The sequence below is a fragment of the Alosa sapidissima genome, chromosome 16 (assembly GCF_018492685.1).
Source record: "Alosa sapidissima isolate fAloSap1 chromosome 16, fAloSap1.pri, whole genome shotgun sequence".
Lineage (NCBI taxonomy): Eukaryota > Metazoa > Chordata > Actinopteri > Clupeiformes > Clupeidae > Alosa > Alosa sapidissima.
Window position 1 is genome coordinate 21,086,143 of NC_055972.1, and position 22,406 is coordinate 21,108,548.

At 43.3% G+C, this 22,406-nt stretch overlaps 2 protein-coding genes across 2 annotated transcripts in view; both read left to right on the plus strand.

Moving 5' to 3' along the window:
- Positions 1 to 369: 369 nt before the first annotated feature.
- Positions 370 to 7,943, plus strand: ftr14l (finTRIM family, member 14-like). Its single transcript, XM_042066711.1, has 6 exons — positions 370 to 865; positions 956 to 1,051; positions 5,091 to 5,324; positions 5,571 to 5,730; positions 6,207 to 6,266; positions 7,014 to 7,943. The coding sequence occupies exons 1-6, from the start codon at positions 449 to 451 to the stop codon at positions 7,532 to 7,534; spliced, it is 1,488 nt and encodes a 495-aa protein (XP_041922645.1). The 5' UTR covers positions 370 to 448; the 3' UTR covers positions 7,535 to 7,943.
- Positions 7,944 to 8,398: 455 nt separating this feature from the next.
- The window catches only part of zgc:154058 (uncharacterized protein LOC795538 homolog), a 34,572-nt gene continuing 20,564 nt past the window's right edge, over positions 8,399 to 22,406 (plus strand). Inside the window, exons 1-4 of the mRNA XM_042066731.1 lie at positions 8,399 to 9,078; positions 9,348 to 9,571; positions 16,349 to 16,396; positions 18,307 to 18,393. Coding sequence (XP_041922665.1) covers positions 9,507 to 9,571; positions 16,349 to 16,396; positions 18,307 to 18,393 — 200 coding nt within the window. The 5' untranslated portion in view covers positions 8,399 to 9,078; positions 9,348 to 9,506. The remainder of the gene's footprint in view (positions 9,079 to 9,347; positions 9,572 to 16,348; positions 16,397 to 18,306; positions 18,394 to 22,406) is intronic.

A 22,406-nucleotide genomic window follows, 5' to 3' on the forward strand; every position in this document is an offset into this window, starting at 1 on the left:
TTCCTGCAATAAAGTGCAATAGCCTAGCCTACTATCTAGTGCAATTCGTTTTTTTTTCATGTCCAAAATATTGCAAATAATTCCTCCAAAACTGCAGTTGAAGTAGCCTAATGCAGAGCCATCACATCAGTGTGCTAAATGTATGTAGGCCTAAAATGCTGGCTGGAAAATAGTGACGTTTCTTTTGTTTATTTAGCCTAGGCCCTACTTGCAGTTAGTCTTAGGTAGAGGAAGAGTTGTAAAATTCTTCCACGCCACACACCTGTGTTCCGAACCTGAAATACCGGTTAAACTATAGAGTTTCACATTCCTGACATTCTTAAATATAAGGGCAGGTGACATAGGGTTTCATTGAAACCAGATTCCTCTCAGTGGAGCAATGTCCACACTGCCTCTGTAGTATCCTAGAATTTGTCCTATCCTAGAATCCTAGTATAGTAGTGTCAAGATGTCGCGAAGCAGCAGCAGAATGGACAAGGATAGATACAGCACTCTGGAAAAACCGCGGAGGTCAACACCCCGAGGTGTTCGACCGAGTTCAAGGCTTAGCGATCGTTTAGACTCCGGGACTGTCTTGTGCGATTTCTGCATGGGAAAGAAGTCTAAGGCCGTCAAATCTTGTCTGACATGCCTGGCCTCGTACTGCGAGACTCACCTCTACTCTCACTACGAGTACCCAGCTTTCATGAAGCACAAGCTAGTGACCGCCACCGGACAGCTGCGGGAAGAAATCTGCGCCGAGCATGACAAGCTTCGGGAAGTCTTCTGCCGTACTGACCAGTCGTGCGTTTGTGTCATGTGTCTAATGGATGAGCACAAAAAACATGACATTGTTTCCGCTGCGGCTGAGAGGACTGAAAAAGAGGTCAGTGTCATTGCTGTGTGGACAGTGAAGTCAACATGCCTTAAAACTGTCTTTCACAATTTTGTTTATTAATGTGTTGTTTTCTTGCAGAAACAATTAGCGGCCAAGTTGATGATGTCACAGGAGAAAATCGAGGACAGAGTAAAAAGATGGCAGGAGCTCAGACAGGCCGTGGAATCTCACAAGGTCAGTTGCACCATTTAATTTAAGGCCTACTTTTAGCACATTTTTTGCCAGAATGTGGTATTTAGGCTGACATAATCACGTTTTGTGTAAAAATATGTGACACTTTGACCTTTTGTGTTATAGTGTGACACTTTGACCTTTTGTAGGCTATAGTGTAACCTAAAATTATATTTTGAGGATATTTTGATAAGGTTACACAATTTAAGGCATTGTATGTTCTTTAGGCCTATGTGTGTGTATATATATATATTATTATATGTGTGTGTGTGTGTGTGTATATATATATATAGACTAGACTAGACTAGGGTGCGTCTAGATTAGGCTAGGGCGATCCGATACCCCTGGCAAATATTGATTCTTACTGAAAATGACACTGCCACATGGCTAAAGGTTGTAAAACAATGTGGTAGAAACATTGAATAAAAAAGAAGCTTTTTCATCTTTTTTTAAATTGTTATGAAAAATGTCATGTCCAAAATTATTCATACCCTTTTTAAATAATCAGTGGAAACATTTGTATTTGCATTAATAGTTCTCAAAATGGTTCTTGTAATGCCTACCAAGCCTTAACCTGACCCTAGCCAGATGAATTTCGTTCCGCTATAGCTCCGGAGCGAAATTCATCTGGCTAGGGTCAGGTTAACCAAGCCTCTGCATGTCTCCACAATGATTCTAGACTGCAACCTTTTTCCAGGTTTTGAGGCAGGAACGATTCTTTGCTATCACTCCCTCCCACTTGGTCATTATGGATGGTGATCATGGATCACTCTTCTCCAAACATGCATAACTCAGCTTTACCTTTATAACGGCACACCTGGATAAAGAATTTAGCTTTCGCTGGATTTTTTTGACCCAGGGACATGGCCTGAGATTGGAATAAAAAATAGAAGCATTAAACCCAAATGACGCCATGTCCATTTCAAGTCCATTTCAAAATATTTTGGGATATTTTTCAACCAGGGGGACCTGATGGCCTTCTCAAAGTAAACAGTAACACTAAAACAAGAGGCTACATTATGATTCTTGGGGGAAAGATCTGGCAGTGAGAGACATACCCCAATAGACGGCATTGGACCATTAAACCACACAATGATCCAAAACGTACAGCCAAACAAGGCAAGAAATGGTTAACAGTACAATATCAACATTTTAGAGTGGCTAAGCCATAGCCTGATGAGCCAGACCCACATCAAGATGTAGGGTCTGGGAACTCACCATTGGCAGTGCTCAATCCGAGGGAACAGTTGTCTTTCAAATTCCCTCTGCACGCATTAGGATAGCTACAGCTCATGAGTCCCATGCATTTTCCCACCAGCGGAGCTAGTTGGCTAGTTGATTAAACTTTTGCCAACTTAAAAAAAAAGCTTAACTCGAGTCGCGATTCACCAGCAGCAGCATCCATCTTCTTTGTTTTCAAGTAGCAGGGAATTCACACTGAACCGTCACAACTCGCCGTCATGTTATGTTAAGCCCGTCCACCGACTCTATACACGATGTGATTGGCCTGACCGAAGTTTGTTTTTTCCAGCTCGCAAGCCAACGGAGAGTTGCTAGACTACCCTGGCCCTACCCTAGACTACCCTACCAAATTACATTTGCTGCCGCTAGGGAGCGTCTAGATTCTAGGTTAGCCAAGCCACTCAATCCGTCAAAAAAGTGAGCACAAGGCCAGAGTGATGGCCAACAATCGTTCCTGCCTCAAAAATATATTTGTGTTAACTAAACCTGCCTAGTTTAGGGCCAACAATTGGGGCAGCTGTGGCCTACTGGTTAGGGACCGTTCGTTATTTATAAACGGGGCCACCGGAGGAAAATAGGGGAGGGTCATGTCTTTTTATTCTTTGTTGAGGGGAGGGTCACCTAACTTTTTTTTGTCTAGGAGGGGGGGGTCACCCATCTTTTGTATTAATGAAAACAGCAAAAAATCAAAGTGGCTTGTTTGATTGTTGATTTCTGTCGCCATATAACGTTCTCTTTCATCCCATAGCTCTGTCAACATTGAACAATGAAAATAAGGGAGATTTCCCGGGTTTCTCACGCAAAATATGGAAAATGTCAACATCCGTCCCCACGTTGGAAGGGTTTGAGCAACAAAGTAGCCTACTTTATTCACGCCTAACAGCCTATATCCATTTGGTCAACTTTATCCAGCCCTAAAAAAGCTAAATTTAACTTTGGTTTACTTAGTTTACCGTGTAGCCTAGCCTAACTTTAAACAGTGTGCATGCTTATAAAGCATACTTGTGCTTCATTCATCCACACATCCAGCTCCTAACGTTTTGACAAGCATTTCTACCAATTGACCTTGTTCCTGCCCATCTCTAGCTTTGCTGTCTCCATCCTTTCTGTTTTTGTTGTTTGCAAAAAAATATATAGTAGGCCCTATTTATTGGTAACCAGCAACAAGTGCAATTTGTTAATCGCTGTCATTCTCTCTCCTGCCAACAAAAATGTGTTACGTTCCAAGTAGTGCGTAATTCTGCTTCATACAGTTGAACAAATACATTGGTCATATAAATAGCCAGTTTATGGTCTACAGTGTAGAGTTGGTAAGTTATGGTAGGCCAACTTGGAGTGAATATACAGGGGGATTTCTTTGGCTCTTAGCCTGGCAGGTGCGCACATAGACATAGCCTACGGCCGAACACTGCAAGCGCCAATGAATCGTGCTCTCACGACAACCACGTCGTTAACTTAAATAGGCCTACTGTAGGTTAACATCACTCTGAGTTCGCATTTAAGCAAGCAAAACGATGATTTGAATACATCTGTTTCTCTGGAAGGGCAAGGGGTAACAACAGGACAACACACAGGCCAGAATGCAGGACTAATGTTAGGAGAGTATTACAGTAATATGGGATATTCTACGGGAAAATATTAAAACGGCAAGACAGCGGGGAAAAGTTAAAATGATAGGCCTAAACCCGGAAAAATGTGGCATGTTAGGTATTTTTCGGTCCCTGTGATTATTTGTGAAATTGTGCAAACGGCATTTTCAAGTCATTTGAGAAAGAAGGAGTGTAGTCAAGCTCCCAAATTGACGCTCGTCTGAGAAATTGAGTTTTGGACAATGTTCAGCTTCGGCAGCTTTACAATGACTGAGGAAGCCTAGAGACGAGTCCATAGCAACAAGTTCATGTGTTGAATTTGTTATTACCCAGTGTGCTTTGTTGAATGGTCTCAATGTTTTATTGTTTTATTTCATGTGAATACTTACTAGAGGAGTAACTTATTTCAAGTAGGTATGTTGCAGGAAGTGTGCATTTAGTTACCATGCTTATTGTGTTTCCACAACAATGTTAGTGAGTAAATCTACTATCTTGGTGAAGTGTGATGTGTAAGATCAGAAAGCAGAGGGTGAGTTTAGAAAGATTGCTTAAGTCGATGTCTTTTCATAGCGCTTTACAGCGTCGGCGGAAGATATCGACAATTGGCCGGGGAGGGTCATGTCTTTTTTAAAAAGACTGCTGGAGGGGTCGTTGAAAATTTTCTTGCAGGCTGGGGAGGGTCATTCAACTTTTGATTGAAGCACTCAAAATCCCTCCGGGATTATATATACCTACTTACTTACCTACATACTTACTATACATACTTACTTACTAGTCAAGTCAAGTCAAGTTTATTTATATAGCGCATTTCATACACAGAGGTCATTCAATGTGCTTTATATAAACAAAACCAAACAATAATAACAAATAAAAGCATAGAAGGGCAATATAGTCAAATAATAGTTAAAAGGTAAAGATCATAATAAAAAGAAAAAATAAAACACAAGGTAAAATCATTTAAAAATAAAGAATAATTAGTAAGCAAAAACAAAGGCAAAAGTAGTAAAAAAAGTAATAAAAGACAAGGTAGAATAATTATCAAGGCAGATTCAGAATTTGTAACTCGGCACAGTTAGCAGAAAGCATCTGAGAACAGTTTGGTCTTAAGTCTAGATTTAAAACTGGCTACAGTTGGGGCCTTTTTGATGTCATCCGAAAGTTTAAAGATTAAAGTTTAAAATTTACTAAGATTATCATCCTCTCTCTCTCAGAACTCGGCACAACTTGTCCTGGAGGAGAATGAGCGAGTGTTCACCGAGCTGATTCAGGCCCTGCAGCGGCACCATGCGGAGACGAAGCAGCTGATCCGCGCACAAGAGAGGTCCGTGGTGGGCCGCGCCGAGTCTCACCTTGACCGCATGGAAGAGGAGATCATGCTGCTGCGCAAGAGGCACAACGACCTGGAGATGCTGTCACACTCAGATGACCACATCCATTTCCTGTTGGTGAGGCCTAAAATTTCTGTTTTGTTTTTTTGCTTATTTTTAGTTCTTGTGTGTTGTTCGCCTACATGGCCACGTGGAGAATATCAGTGAAATCCATTTACATAGTTTATTCTCCCCTTCCTCATGATCTGAAATTATTATAATATGGTCATACATGTAGATACTGTACTAGTGTATCAGTTTGCTCCCTGTATACAATATTTCATGGAACTCATGGGGAAATTCCCTCCTGTCTGTGTCTCTCAGAGCTGGCAGTCCCTCTCAGCTGCGTCGGGTTATGAGGATTTGACTAAAGTGGCCCTGGCCCCGTCCTTCTCCTTTGAGCCCACCAAGAGAGCCATTGGTGAACTGAAAGCTCAACTAGAGGAAGTGGGCAAAGTGGAGATGGCAAAAATCAGTTCAACAGGTAGGTCAGGTGTGAATATCCGGTGGCATGCACTCTCAAAATGTATGAGTGACACAGTCACAGTAAAAAACAGTCGGTAACACTTTACTTGACAGTATCGACATAAGAGTGACATGACACTGTCATGAACAGATGACACTGTCATGACACATGAACCCTAACTCTAACCCTAATCCTAACCCTAACCCTAATCCTAATCCTAATTTGTTATGACAAAAACCGAATGTTATGCCGAACAGAAACATTATGTCACAGAAGCGTTTATGACTTGTTTATGACACGTTCATGACAGTGTCATGTCACTCTTATGTCGATACTGTCAAGTAAAATGTAACCAAACAGTCATACATGATGATTAAAGCCATCTTTGCTTTTTTGACAAACTCTATACTGAACAACTTTACAATGCTACTGTTTCCACCACCCTGTCCATCTCTCTATGACTGTCTCTGAGTCTGTACATTTCCATTTGGCAGTAAATGATGTACGTATCCTCCAAACTCTGGAGCCAAGGACACGGGAGGAGTTCTTGCAGTGTAAGTATCGGCTTTACCTATGACCTATGAAGAACATGTCTATTGTTTGCATGCACGTGTGAAACAAGTGGGTGGAGCATCTACATCGTGACTGATGTCCGGTTTCTGTGGAACCAGTTTTTGTTCTGCAACTGTAGAAACTCTTTGTCACTTTGATGAATGACCACATGCCAAAGGGAAGTTTTTGATACAGTTTTGTTTTTTTACTAAAACCTCATTCAACCTCATTCTATTCACATCCTCATCCACCACACAGAGCCATCTCTGTTACAGTGACAGAACAGTGTTGCCTATACCTGAATGAGAAAAACTAACATGTCATGATTACAGTTATTGTATCAAGGGAAGGTGTCTGTGGCTAAGCTCTGTATCTTAACAGAGAGCTCAGTTGTTCAGTAGCTCAGTGCAGTAATGTAGTCAAGACCACCTAAACCGAGACCAAGACAAGACCATGACCAAAGACAGACTCAGTATTGTAGTCATATTAAAATAGGTGCCGATGATTACAAACAGGCTTTTTAAAAAGTATTCATTCATAATTGAAAAGAAAACACTCTCCGTACTCACCCAGTAACTGTAAGGTAAGGTTTAATTGAAGTGCTGAAGATTAAAAACAGCAAACTGGTGAGAAAATGAACCATTTGCACTCTCAAATCTGGGCAAATATTTTAAGTATGCAGACTTTATCTCACCAAAGAACATTCATGTAGAAGCAACTGTACATAATCTCCCATTCTCATTTCACAGACTCCTGTCAGCCAACCCTGGACGCCAGCACAGCGCATAAGAGCCTCCGTCTGTCGCGCGGCAACACAGCAGTGAAAATGACCACCGAACTTAACCCGTACGCCGATCACCCTGACCGCTTCAACCACTGGCAGCAGGTGCTGTGCACCCAAGGCCTGATGGGAAAGCGATGCTACTGGGAGGTGGACTGGAGCGGCTCCGAAGTGGACATCGCCGTGACCTACCGCGGGCTCGGCCGCAAGGGCAACGGGAACGAGTGCAGCTTCGGCTGGAACGACCACTCCTGGAGCCTCTACTGCTCGGACGCCAAGTTCAGCTTCACGCACAACGGCAAGACCGCCAACATCCCAGTTCCTGGCTCGATGACGGTGGGCGTCTACCTGGACCACAGGGCGGGTACGCTGGCATTTTACAGTGTGGCAGACCCCATGGTGCTTCTACACAAGGTGCAGACTACCTTCACCGAACCACTCTATCCTGGGTTTGGAGTGTGGGGTTATGGCACCACTGTGAAGCTGTGAGTGGCCACAGCTGTGCATCACTGCAGACACAAGGATTTGGGACTTAAAAGGTGATCCGATGATGAGTGGGAATCGCATCACTATCATATTTTTATATAAAATATAATGTAGCTAATGTTGAATGTATACTTATGTAACACTGCATCTACCAAATGCTTTAATGTTGTTGTTTATCATTATCATTTAAAACACAAAACATGCATAGTAGGCCAACAGGTGTTAGGCTCAACAGCAAACATTTCACCCAAAATATTGATAATTGATAGTTCACTGCCATGATACACAATAGTGTCATAATACACAGGTTACCCTTTTCACTATGGATTTCAAGATAATGTCACACATTATTCTAGTGACTGTTGATGCTGCCATTTTCGGAGTTGAATAAAGATTGGCTTCAATAGGTAAATTTTGAGCTTTGACAATTATGGTCCTCCCATAGTTGATGACCAAGTCAACCACTAGGTGGAGCAAGTAGACTACCATCTAGAGCTGAGTGGATTGTTGCTAGACTTAGAGGCACTCTTTGTAGTAGGCCTATTTGTTAATCACCAAAATGGTTTCAGACTTGTAACAACAAAGTCATGATTCAAATACAGTGGTATACATTTTAATTCAAATGTTATAATATATTCCTCCCTGGAGCATAAGAACAGAGAACACATAAACATGTTGTATTTTGTTTTATTTAAAGGATTAATGATAAAACAATCAGAGATGACTCTAGAAAGTGTTTGCCTTTGATAATAAAACGTAGTAAGTTAATTTGATAGTTTGTTTATTTGTTTGAGGGCAAGAGAGAGAGAGAAAGAGATCAAATGCACAGCTACAATTTCACTCAGTTTAGCCTACTCAAGAACAGAGAATAAATAGACCTAAATGCTTTTTGCATTTTTTCAAGCACTGTTACTTTAATCAGACAGATGAGTGTTCTTAAATATGAAGAATGTCGATTAAAATTACATCGTTGAAGACGAAAGAAAATGAGCTTGTATCAAATTGTATCATGAACTAAATTTAAAGAGAAAATGAACACACAAGCAGTAGAACAAAATGCAAGAAATGAATTGTGCTTGAACCATACAGCACACTTGCATACACCTCTTGTTTACGGCGCCTTTTAACAATGCAAATGGTGGAATGAGGAGGAGGTGAGAGCAAACATCTGGCTGTTTTAACCGCATGGGCCCTCCACACGGCGCTGAAATCTAAACTTAGCACACGGGGACAGGCTACATGCACACTCACGCTCCTCCTCACTGAACAGAGGACCGGGTTGGAGAGAACTGGAGGGACGGACGGAAATTGTTTTTCAGTATGAATGAGGCGCCAGAGAAGATCTGAAACTGCCAGCAACGATTCGTTGTGATTTAGAAGGGCAGAATTGTGTTTCGGAGGAAGGTAAGGCTGGGATAACCGGTTGAGATATATCCAGTCCTCTGCTCCGTCCTCCATCCTAGGATAGACCACAGATCTAGACGAAAAAAAAGGAAGGAGACCCTCGGAAAAGAGAAACAGGACGCAGGATATTGGATAGACCGAGTGTAAGTGAGCATCCACGAATAGTCTAACTTATGTAAAAGTGGCACCACATCACAACGACACTAGCTTACGTTAACTTGCCATACCGTTGCCATTCAGCCATTTTGCTGAAAATTTAGTCGGAAAGTACTGTTTTGTTGATTTCCATGTCTTGTTGCTTTTCATCGACGAATATAACAATAGTATCGAAAGATGATTATATGCAACTGTGGTAATTAACCCTTAGGCAACTGTACCTAAGCGAGTGAAATGTTGTGTGCATCTCATGCAGGAGGAGACGTCACTTCGAAACAAAGTTACGAAAACGTGATTTGGAAATGGTCTGGTCAAGAACTTAAATGCCAATTGATGAGCAACGACAGCGAGGCTGGCGAAGGCGCAAAAGGAAAGGAGTCTCTCCGGAGGAGCTGGTTACGAACGAGCGTCGGAGATGTCTCTTTGGATGATATTACCTGTCAGCCTACCAGCCTTGACCATTACGGGAATATGGGTCGTGTGAGTTATCGTCCTTTTTAGCTCCGTTTTCACTAAGATCCCCGAGTGATTTACTGCTGGCGTCTCAGTGCGAATTGAATCCGGACCGTGATGTTGCAACTAAGTTTTATGGCCTGTCATGGACGGCTTTTGCGGCGTTTACAGAGACAAATGTTTCTGTTAGGCCTTGTGGTCAGCTACCCTTTTCTTTTATCTCCCCCTTTCTCTCTCTCTCGCGCGCACACACACACACACACACTGTACACACACACACACACACCCGTGTGCACATACAGTATGGTTTGGAAGTCTCAGACCTTTTAAAGAAAAGCTTGCATTCTTTGGGACATGGGGTCTGACTGGCTTCCCACGGTAACCGTGGTGATTGTTTGTTTGGCGCGAGTCCCCTCTGCCTCCATCTACAGTACATGGACAGTAGCCTTGGCATCGCACTAATTTGTGATGTAGTGGCTGTTGAACTGGATGAGAAGATGGCGTATGGCCTCTAGCAGAAAGATGAGCTAAGCCAAGGTCATGTAGGTGTTATATAGCTGACGCTTAAATTGTGGATATTTGAATGTTCAAACCTGTCATGTTGGTGAACCCATCATAGTCATCAGATGTGGTCACAGCTTGCCTGAACTTGAACCAACCTCAGGTCTCGTCTTGTCTTATGGAGGTATCACATTATAGCTGAAGAGAAGGAGATAGTTCTTCTATACTGCATGTGGACGTTGGACCGAGACTGGCCTCAGGTTTTTCAGTGTTAATGCAATGAGATGGGTAAAAGTGGAGAGGAAAACTGGAAGAATAGAGAGTTGAAGGGAAGAGAAATGGGGAGGAACGAGAAGGTGAGTAGAGGGTCCAGAAGCAGCCCAATGGGGGATGGGCAGGGTTCTGGGTGCGTTGATGCAGGATAACGAGGGCAGGAGGAGGGGGTTGTCCACCTGTTTGGCTGTGAACCCGGCAGGAGTCTAGTCCCAACTCTGTGATCAGTGCCACTCAAGAATGCAGCCCTGGCAGGCAAATGGGAGGGGTGTGTGTGCTGCTCCTTCCCCCCTCCCCCATTCTCTCTTTTTCTGCCCTTCTCCTGCATTGGGGGAGGGCGGTTGCCATTGACGATGAGGGGAGGCTAACGGGACAGGTTGGTGTCTGAGTGGGTGTGGTTGTTCACCCTGCAGGGTTCCCTTGTGCAATACTCCTCATGGCCCCGCGAGCACAGCAGGAAGTGGAGGGCCCTCTTTCTGTGACGTCGGCGGCTGCCACCGTGTGTGGTGTGGTGCGGTGGCAGAGGCCGGTCTGGTCAGGGCCTCTCCCTGAGCCAGCAAGGCGTGACCCCTTACATAAAGCCCAGCGACGGCACTGATGCTAGGCGAGCCCAGGGGTGTAGAGCTTACTCAGGAGTTCCATACTCTCATCCTGACTTTATAGAGAGAGAAAGAGAGGAAGGTGGGAGAGAGAGAGGGAGAGGGGTAAGGAGAGAGAAAGGCGGGTGGGAAAGGAGGTAGGTTTTCTTTTAGCAGAAATGGGAGGAAGAGAGAAAGAGATGCAGGAGGAATGTGAGAGAATCGAATGGGAGGGGAAACAGTGGCAAACATGAGAGACCAGACCATGGATCAAATGAGGGACTGTGTGTATGAAAGAAAAGGCCCAGTCTGTCTCAAAAGCACTTCCCTAGCTACTTTCTCCCTCACCCATGGTGCACCAACAGGTGGTCATACTCAGTTCTCAGATATTCTCCGATTCTTCATTGGGAAATATGCCTCTGTCATGCTACTATCTCTTCACCCATCAAAGAGGTCTTCTGTCTGAAACGGCCTGATTCTCTTTACATTTGGAACATGTTCCTGTCAAACACCAACAACAAGGCAAATACATTGTTGAAATAAAAAGTGGCCTCTTTGGCTTATTTTGCTAGTAGACACACTGTATGCTGTTTGACTTGTCTTACTATTACGGTTACATAAGCCACATGGACTTTGCGGAGTTCAACATTCCTCCTGATTAAAAGGGAATATGTGACCATTTTGAAGTACTGCAACCACTTGCTGCTTTCCGCAAGTCTCTGTAAGTTTCCATGGAAATATATGCGTGTACGTAGATTTTCCTAATGTCAGCCAGGAGCACGGGAACATGTGGTCAATCCTTTTTTTAGGCCCCTGCAAGTTAGCAAATCTCAAACCCAGAGTTTTGTATTTGGGTGGATCTGGATTTAGCCTAAATGTGTAAACACCAGTGTGGTATGCATTCACTCAGACTTAATCTACACTGTTATTCTCACCAGCGCTTGCGTAAAGAAGTGTTCTTGGAAAAGAATTTTGCAGAAGCTTGCTGAGAAGAAACAAACAGCACCAATTTAAAGTAAACTAAGCACATTCCAACAATAACCTCTGAACGTGGAAACGTCAACGTCTCTTTTAGTGGGTCATAGTAACATAGGCAGTTTAGATCAAATAAAGGCTGCATGGCACCGTGCAGTTGGTTTGTTTAGATTTGTTTAGTTGTGAGTGCTATTGTCCCTCCTGGGTTGTGTTGGTGCAGCACAGGTCATTCTTCCCTGGGGGGCGTCTTCCTGTGAGGGGGGGGGGGGGGGGGGGGGGGGGCTGATCCCAGGGTGTGGGCCGTGTGAGGGACACAGGGGCAGGACACGGGGTTTTAAAAGTAAAGGTGGGCCGCACTGGTCATGTCATGCCTGACAGGATGCCCCCCCCCCCCCCCCCCCAACAACATACACACTTACTCATATGCGTAAAACACACACACACCCATACATACACACACAAACACACACACACACACGCATACACTCACACACACATGCATAAATGCATATACTCATACATGTAAATGCATACACACACACACACACACACACACCTTTTCACAAACCATACATACATAGGGACACATATATTTACCCTCCAGGGCTGTGCCCCTTCAAGGTAGAGGGGCCCACATCTGTCTGGGGTCTGGTCGATTTCTGTGAGGGGAGGGCGGGCTCTGAATATGCCCTTCTGCGGTGTTATGTAAGACAGGGTGGAGGGATTGGTGAGAAAGAGAGTTCTACCATCTGTTTTCCATGAGTTTGTGTTCTTTACTTTACAGTTTTGAGCAGGCAGTGCCAAAGGCTACTATAGAAGGGAAATGCAGATGTGCTCTTCCACACCTGAGTGCACGGTGTTGTAGTGTTTTAGGGTTGTTTGTGCTTTGTGCATGCTCTCAGATTTTCACTCAGTGATTTCTATAAGGATAAATGTATCTCTTTGTATTTAGATATTTTACAGGCAATTTACTGATCTTCCTGATTACATAATTATGTAAAAAATGGACAATTCGGTTATAAAGGGCTTATCCTCCCCGGGGGAAATAATCGATTTCTATATTAGTTATGACTGAGTTTGTTGTCACTGTGTTTTCTCCGAAGCATGCATGTTTGAAGGGTTGCATGAAAATGCACTGTACTGTTCTTCCTAGGCTTCTTATTCTTCCTTCTAACGCAGTTAATGCAGCTTCAATCGTTTAACGTAGAAACTTCATTCAAACTATGTTACGTAGGTCTTACTTAGGACATGTGGGATTTGTATTTTTCAACTTTGTACAAAACTGCTAAAAATTATTAGCAAAGTTAGCTAAGTAACATGGTTAGCATATTTAGGTTAGCATGCTAGTTAGCATAGTTAGCATAACTGCTAAAAATGATTAGCTAGGTTAGCTAAGTAACATGGTTAGCATATTTAGGTTAGCATGCTAGTTAGCATAACTACTAAAAATGATTAGCTAAGTTAGCTAAGTCACATGGTTAGCATAGTTAGCATGTTAGCATTGTTAAATACTAGTTAGCATAGTTAGCATAACTGCTAAAAATGATTAGCTAGGTTAGCTAAGTCACATGATTAGCATGTTAGCATTTTAACATTGTTAGCATAGTTAATATAACTACTAAAATTATAGGCTAAGTTAGCTAAGTCACATGTTAGCATAGTTAGCGTGCTAGTTAGCATTGTTAAAATAGTTATCATTTTTGACAAAACTAATAGAAAATATTAGCTAAGTTAGCTAAGTAACATGGTTAGCATCGTTAACATTGTTAGCATAACTGCTAAAAATGGATAGCTAAGTTATAACATTAACATTATTAACATTTTTAAAAAAACTGCTAGAAAACATTAGCTAAATTAACTAAGTTAAGTAACTTGGTTAACATTATTATCTTTGTTAACATAGTTAGCATAACTGCTAGCAAACATTAGAGCCATTCCAACTGTTAGTTATCGTCAACTATCTACCTAAATAATTTAACCATTTAAACTATCCACCTATTTAACTGTTCAGTCATTCCAACTATATTAAACCTAATCTACCTAGTTCAGTCATTCCAACTATATTAGACCTCATCTACCTAGCAAATAATTTAACCATATAAACTATCCACCTATTTAACTGTTCAGTCATTCCAACTATATTAAACTTCATCTACCTAGCAACCAATATAGTTTGTTTTTACTCTGTATGCTATTTTACATCATATTTTTGCATTTTCATGCACTGTATTTTCTTCAGGAAATGCTTTTCTAGTTTTGAATTCCATGTTTCCTACTTGTAAATCTGGTCTGACATGGTGATCTATATTGTTCAGTTATAACTTATTTTGTCACTACGTCACAGTAGGCTTGTGATGTGTATTTGTGTGTGTGTGTGTGTGTGTGTGTGTGTGTGTGTTTGTGTATACTTGTGTACCTGTGTGTGTGTGTGTGTGTGTGTGTGTGTCTGTGTGTGTGTGTCTGCTCATCTTTCCCACTCAAACACTCAAGTTGAGGGTGACCTGGTAACGGTGGCTATGTTTATGCACATCAGCAGTGATGGCAGATGGCAGAGTGTTTGTTTACCAAATGTAATTTCTGCTCACAGCATCAGAGCTGGGCTCAGTACTAGTCTCAGGTGATCCATCTCTGTTTAGAGAGAGAGAGAGAGAGAGGCAGAGAGAGAAACAGCCTTAATTAATCTTTAGCCCACTACTGACCTTCCACATGTCCTCTCCTTTCAGTGTGTATGTATGCCATATTTATGAGTCTAAATCAATTTACTTTTTTTTACTATTAGTCACAAAAGAAATGTGGGTTACACTTTACTTGACAGTATTGACATAAGAGTGACATGACACTGTCATGAACACATGACACTGTCATGACACATGAACCCTAACCCTAACCTCTAACCCTAGTCCTAACCCTTACCACTAACTCTAACCCTAACCTTAACCCTAAACCTAATCCTAATCGTAGTTATGACAAAAACTTAATGACACTTAATAACAGAACCGTTATGTCACTATGTGACTTGTTTATGACACGTTCATGACAGTGTCATGTAGCTCTTATGTCGATACTGTCAAGTAAAGTGTTACCGAAATGTGTCTATAAAACTCAGTATGATCGATATGTTTACTGTGCACATCTGTGTGTGTTCACATAAGTCAGTGCAACACAGCCAAGCAAACTGCACTGTGGATTTTGTGTAGCTGTTAGCGTTTGGGTTGCTCAGAGGTGATCAGGCCACTGATTAATGATTGGGGCCAGGCCTATGTGACTGCACTGACAGTGGCCATTTATAAAGAGCTCTTCCGCTTGCATGGCCATGCGTTCGCTTTACATATGGCCCCTGGGAATAGCCGACTATTGATTATGAGAAGCCTCTGCAACATGAGCTTATGTCGTCGCCGGATCGTGATCCAGAGTTCATTTACATGAAGTCACAGTCACAGTGACCTGGGTCCACTGGTGCCGGGCATTGGACCTCCACATGAATGTCGCTTAGTCAGATGACCGGCTTGAAGCCGAATTCTGGGTTAATCCGGCCCAGGATTTCCCTCAGTAATCTACTGTAGTTAGCTCAGTTTACTCAGCAAGCAAACGTCACACCAGAGTGGGTTGAAGCTGGGAGTAACCAAGGATCTTTGGTCACATGTTACAAGTTTAGCTTACCATGCTCATTTTATTTTACCGCTCATGTCGTGAGAAGGCAGAGACTAAACTCAGTGGCAAGGTTGCCACACTTTTATCAATCAAACACTGTTCCCTCGAAAGATACTCCCTGGAAAAAGCACTTACAGTGCATTCACAGAGTGTAAGATATGTGAGGGATAGAAATTCTTTCATGCTTTTCTATTTAAGCAACACATGAATTGTGTCGATCAGGTGGTCATTGGGTTTATAGATTTAAGACTAATCCCCCGCTGTAATGATATAAAGTCTTGACTGGGTTTTATAATGGACATCTAATGGAGGCTTTATTTTGCAACCTCTATTTTGCAACCTCTCCCTAGCATCATCCTAGCAACATTCTTGAATGAATGAGGATCGTTGTTGTAATTATTAATTTATTTCACATTGTGCCACCCCATTGACACCTAGTGTGATTGTCACCTCGGAGCCTGTAAAGCCTCCAGTTGCCTTGAGCGCTAACAGTTGTGGGGTTGATATATTAGCTGGACTTAATGCTTCCTGGTGGTGCCAGCTTGCTTTCCGAACGCAGTGGTCCTGCTTTGTTCTCAGGTGGAAGGGTAGCCTCTTTGGCTGTAACTCACCCAACCTTTACGACCTCTCATTCCTTTTCCCGGCGCCTCCTCTCCCTTCCTCTCCAGAGGGCTGTAATGGAGTTGGTGTGGCTGTTGCGGCTCATTGGCCAGTTATTGATTGCCCCCATCAAGAGCTTTTATGGTGTTTATTTCCAAGTAAATGAACTCTTTAATTCACCTGTCATTTTGCCGAGTATGATGGATTTGTGTTGTTCTGGTTACAGGTATGCAATGGCCCTCTACAACCAACACGTGTGCCCAGTGGAGAACTGGTGAGTGCATCCACACTTTTCTCAGCACTAGTAAAGCCTCTCAATTTCCAAATACAGAAAGGTATCAGTGTCTTATCATAGTAAAAAAAAAAGTATAAATGTATTAAGTGATGTAAACACTCATGGCATAGCTCTAAGTGACATTTTACCTACCATAGTAATACACGTGTATGAGAGTGTGTGGCGTGAGTTTATTGAACAGAGCCAGTTCGTGTCCACATGCATGAGAGACACGAGACACGGTCGAGACACCCTGACTCTAAAGACTCTGTTTGCTATTTGCCTTTGGAATAAATTCCACAGTTGCACAATAGCCTGTCCCGCTGGCACATTCTCAGAATAAATCAAGTTAATTTTTACATTCTCAGAATAAATCAAGTTAATTTTTACAAAAACAAATTAGTCTGACCTCTGGATGAAATGTGTTGGGACACATCACTGTAGAAATATGCATGAAGGCATATTACGTACAGTAGACTCTCTCTGTCTGTCTCTCTCTCTCACACACCGAATCTCTCTCTCTTTCTTTCTCTCTCTCCCTCCCTCTCTCTCTCCTCTCTCTCTCTCCCTGAACTCCTGTGTCACCAGTGCTCGAGGCCAACTTTGCATTGCAAAACTTTTGCTTTGACCAAGGTGGATCAGCTTCAACTGTTACTGTACTGACCCTAATAATGCCCACTCATAATCCGTCTGTCTGGGAATTAACAGGCCCGGTCCCACAGTCCATCCCAGCCTACTTTTTTTTTTTAGTTTGACTTTGGATTTCAGAGGGAAATGTGTGCAGAGAAAAAACTTCTCAGCCTTCAGGAAAGCGGATGCTTTTCCCCTCCCGTTGTGAGGCCAGCTGTTTGTGTTGGAGGTGCTGGACAGCACGACTCATCTTTTTCTGACTATCTCGACGCACCTGTACCACCATTGTTCAAACACGAATCAGCTATACTTTCTTTTCAGTTTCCAAATGTAAAAAAAATGTAAATTATACAACAATTGGGTTCTATGGAACTATTTATTTGTTTCTGATTGGCCGAGAGACGTTCCATGTGTTGGAATATCCCTGGACATTTCAACTCAGACTTTGCACAGCTAATAATAAGTCACTCGGCTATGCTTTCCTTTCAGTATCCAAATGTAAAAAATATGTCAAATAACTATGTGTCTGTGTATTTGCTTAAATCAGCATGGGGGTTGTGGAATCAGTTGTAAGCTCCACTAACCACCAGAGCTGCTCTTAGATCCATGTCTATGTGCATATCTCTCCTGTTCACCCTTTTCTCATTAGTTTTGGCCCTTCCTCACTGCCACCCCTCTCAGGCTCAGTCTGCTTTTGAGTTGGAGAAGAAAAGATGCTATGAGTTGTTATGTTCACAGTTGTTGAGAGAGATTAAAAGCCAAAGGTTTTCAGCTGAGTAATACGTTTTGACCTGTCTGCAGTGGAATGTCTTTGTCAGTTCCAATGCAGCTGGTCTTGATGTTCTGCTACTCAACACATCCATCAGTGTTGGGTCTGATCCTCAAAACATGTGATACTAAGTGTATTAGTAAATGAGTAGGTAGTAACAATTCGCATCAGAATCAGCCTACCAGCCTTGAGTTGACTTTTGTCTTTTTTTCATGTTTAGTGTGTAGTTGTTTATATCATATACCCTCTCAGCTATTTTTTTTTTATTTGTCAGGTAATGTGTGTTACCTGCAGTATGTGAACAATAAGTCTTAAGAAGTTAGCCACAACTATTGTTTATTACTGTTAGGATCTCAATAGCCATAGATGCTACAGGTAGTGGAGAGTTATTTAGTTACTATTTATGCATTGCCGGATTCTTCTCCCTGTGTTTTCACATGCTTTCCTATTTTGTTTGTTTGTGTGTGTGTGTGCGTGTGTGTGTGTGCGCGCGTGTGTGTGTGTGTTTTAGGATGTATAACCAATCGTGTGAGGAGGAGTTGCCCTTCCAGAGAGGCCCAACTCTCTGCTGCACCCTGGACAATGTTCCCCTCATCAGGTGAGGGCCAACACCCTGCCAGCTTCTCACACACACCCCACTGACTCTCGTTCACACACCCACACACACACACACACACCAGGGTTGTGCACAATTCGAATGGCAATTCTGCTTCCTGTTTGCTACCTCAATTGAAATGCAAGTGAAATTCAAGAATTTAATTGGAATTTAAGAGCCAGTTTCAATTCAATTCTGGAATTTTGCACAAGCCTGACAGACACACACACACACAAACACACATACAGACACGCACATGCATTCATACAGACAAACACACACTGCTCCTTCCTAAAAAAAACATCCTGTCTTTGCATGTTCAAAGCTGTCGTTATGCCACAATGAGCAGTGAAGAGTTAATTACAATCATAACATTGAATTCTTACATCAGTCCTAATTAAAGCCAAGGTGTCCATGTGAAAGCGGAAGAAAGGGTGTTACCTTTTCCATAAACATTGGTGTGGTAAGGAGGAACAGAGGGAGCCTTTTTGAGAACCTTTGGGATAAACTGGAAGGTGGAGAAAAAAAGATATATTTTGGCACTAGTGGTCTGTAAGCGCACGCACACACACACACACACATACACACACACAAAAACAAACACTCCAATACACACAGATGCACTGAAATACAAACTCAAATACACATACACCCAAAAACACATAAGCCCACACTCAAACATACACATACACGAACACACATAGGCCTAAATTGCCCCAGAGGAACAAAGGGAACATTGTCCTGTGCTGTGACTTTTTTTTAGACTGCCTTCTGGAGTCTTTAGGTATGTTTTTCCTTCATGATTTTTTCTCACCATCGCTACACCCTTTCTTCCCTCAACCCTGACTCAGAGATGTTGGTTTTGAGAAGCCCCCAATCTTTCCAACCAGAACCGAAAAAAACCTCCCATGCCGACCACGCCACAACCAATCCGAACGACCCAAAGTAAAATGAGCTGAGTGGAAGTAGCCAATCAGAGAGGTGCCAGCTGCCCCCATAAACGAGGCGTGTTGGGGCTAATCTTTAGGTTATTGAGACTGGTCATATGGGGCACCTCAGGACCTACAGAGGACTTGGCAGCGAGCAGGGCCAGAGAGACAGAGAGAGACAGAATAAAGGAGGGATAAAGAGAGAGAGAGAGAAAGAAAGTAAGGGAGGGATAAAGAGACAGAAAAAGAGAGAGTGAGAGGCAGACAGACAGAGTAAGGTAAGGATAGAGCAAGAGAGAGCAAAAAAGAGACCGGTATAGAGACAGAGAAAGAGAGAGAGCGAGAGGCAGACAGACAGAGTAAGGGAGGGATAGAGAGAGAGGGATGGAGAGAGAGAAAGAGAGAGAGCGAGAGGCAGACAGACAGAGTAAGGGAGGGACAGAGAGAGAGGGATGGAGACTAGAGAGAAAGAGAGAGAGTGAGAGGCAGACAGACAGAGTAATGGAGGGACAGAGAAAGAGAGTGAGAAAGAGAGAGGGATGGAGAGAGAAAGAGGGGATGGTGGTAATCTCACCCTCCTCGGGCCGACCCTGAGGCAGCCCCAGCTCTGAGAAACCACACAGACAGACCACAGGCAGGTCCGCGCCCCGAGTCAGCCAGCCGCCAGCTCTCACTGTTGTTTCTCCTCGTTCTCCCATGCACTCTTCTGTTGCTTTGCAGTTGATGATCTCTTAGCAACGCCTCCATTCAATGTCTTTTTTTTTTGTTGTCTCCCGCTCCCGGTTTTAACTACTGTAACTTTATTTCTGTCAAAAGCTCTAACTATTTCTGTAAGTGAAGGAGGAAAGAGAAAGGAAGGAATCAGGTAGAGACAGGAGAGAGAGAGAAAGAGAGAGGGTATGTAGGGAGGAAGGAGAGAGTTGAGGAACGGGGAGGGAGGAAAGTCCTGCTGAGGAGACAGAGGGCAGAAGGCAAAGAGCACAGGAACACAGTGATATTGTCTCTGCTGACCTTGCCAAGAGCAGCGGTCGCAGGGCAGGTCGACCCCTATACAAAACACACACACAGACACAAACACACATATACACATACACACAAACACACACGCACACTGCTCATCTGTTCCACGGTGACGTGTCGGCTGGGCAGGCCCACACTCGCCATTCAGGAAGTGGAACACACACAAACGCACGCACGCACACACACACACACACACACACACACACACACACCCTTTTTCCTCTTTCCTCCCTTTCCTCTTCAATAGCAGCACAGGGCACAACTAGGGAGATGGACTGGAGAGAGAGAAATAGAGAAAGAAAGAGACTCACTCTGTCTTCTCTGCTGAACAGAATGCTTTGAACATCAAAGAGAAGTTCAAGAATGTCAATATTATGGGGTAGCAAGTGCAGGGTAGGCTAGGGTCTTGTGTCCTCTGGCAGTCACAGTGAAATGTGGTCTGTGGTGAGGTGTATGTGAGTGTGTGGTGTGTGTATGTGTGTGTGTGTGTGTGTGTGTGTGTGTGTGTGTGTGTGTGTGTGTGTGCGCATTTGGGGATGTTAGTGCTCACATGCATGCATGTGTGTTCAGTTTGTCAATAGCACATGAGGCAACAGTGCCCATTTCCCCACAAAATTTCCAGTTGGCTTTTTGTACCTACTCCTTTTGTAAGCATGTGTTTATGCAGGATTGGTCTGTGAGTGTGTGACTGCATGTATATGACTGCATCTGTGTACTGTGTGTGTATGTGTGTATGTGTTGGTGTTGCTCTAATTGTGTGTGTGTGTGTGTGTGTGTGTGTGTATGTCTGGTTTTGTTTGGAGTGTACTTGTTAGAATTTGTTATTAGAACTTGCAGGAATTTTACTATTTTTGCTTACTGCATTTGAAAGTGCGTTTATGTGTGCTTGGTTTGTGTGCACAGCATCTGGGTGTATGTGTGTGTGAGTGTGTGAGAGAAAAAGAGAGAGAGAGAGAGAGAGTTTATATGTCTGTGTGTTTGTGTATTTGTGTGTGTGTGTGTATGTGTGTGTGTGTGTGTGTGTGTGTGTGTGTGTACTGTATGTGTGAGTGAGTGAGTGAGAGAGAGAGAGTGCGTGTGTGTGTGTGTGTGTGTGTGTGTGAGTGAGCGAGAGTGTGTGTGTGTGTGTCTCGCTTTGTGTGAGTGAGAAAGAGTGTGTGTGTGTGTGTGTGTCTCACTGTCTGTGTGTGTGTGTGTGTGTGTGTGTGTGTGTGTGTGTGTGTGTGTGTCTCGCTGTGTGTGTGTGGGTGTGTGTGTGTGGGTGTGTGTGTGTGGGTGGGTGGGTGGGTGTGCACATGTGGCCAGTCCGAGGCCGTGGTCAGCTGAGACAGCTCGGTTGCTGCTGGCGACAGGACGCGGGGGTTATTATTATGACTGCTGCTGCCCAGAGCCAGGAACAGAGGCAGGGAGAAGTGTGTGAAAGTTCACACACACACACACACAAGCACACACACATCTACCCTATCCCTCCAGACCCCCACATAGAGCAGTATTATTTTTAGATCATGTGTGAGTGTGTACATTGGTGTGTGAGTGTGTGTGTGTGTGTATAGATTGGTTTATCAGCCTGGCAGACAGACTGTGTGTTCTGCCGCTAGCGTTAACTGGCACTGTCATCTCTCAACTTCTTCCCTCCATCAGTGATTGATACGCATCAGCAAGTGATAGTGAGAGAGAGAGAGTGTGTGTGTGTGTGTGTGAGAGAGAGAGAGAGAGAGAGAGGCTACAGTCTGTAAAATCTCCCATAAACAGATCACTTCTGCCTCCTCCAGAACCATCTTTCCCTTCTATGGTCTCTTGTGAGGATGCACTCTTGCTTTTCATTTTTAGTCTGTGTGTTTGTTTATTTGTGTTTGTTAAGTGATGTATCCTCCCTCCATGCTGTCAGGGCTATGTGGTGTTCCTTGTGCCGTGTCCCTGTAGGGTTGACAGATATGATGTGGCTCTGCCATCACAACCTCCTCCTCCTCTTCCTCATCCTCCTCCTCCTCCTCCTCCTCTTCCTCCTCCTCCTCCGCTCCTATGCCCATCCTCCCCCCATCTGTCTATCTCTACATAACTCCATCT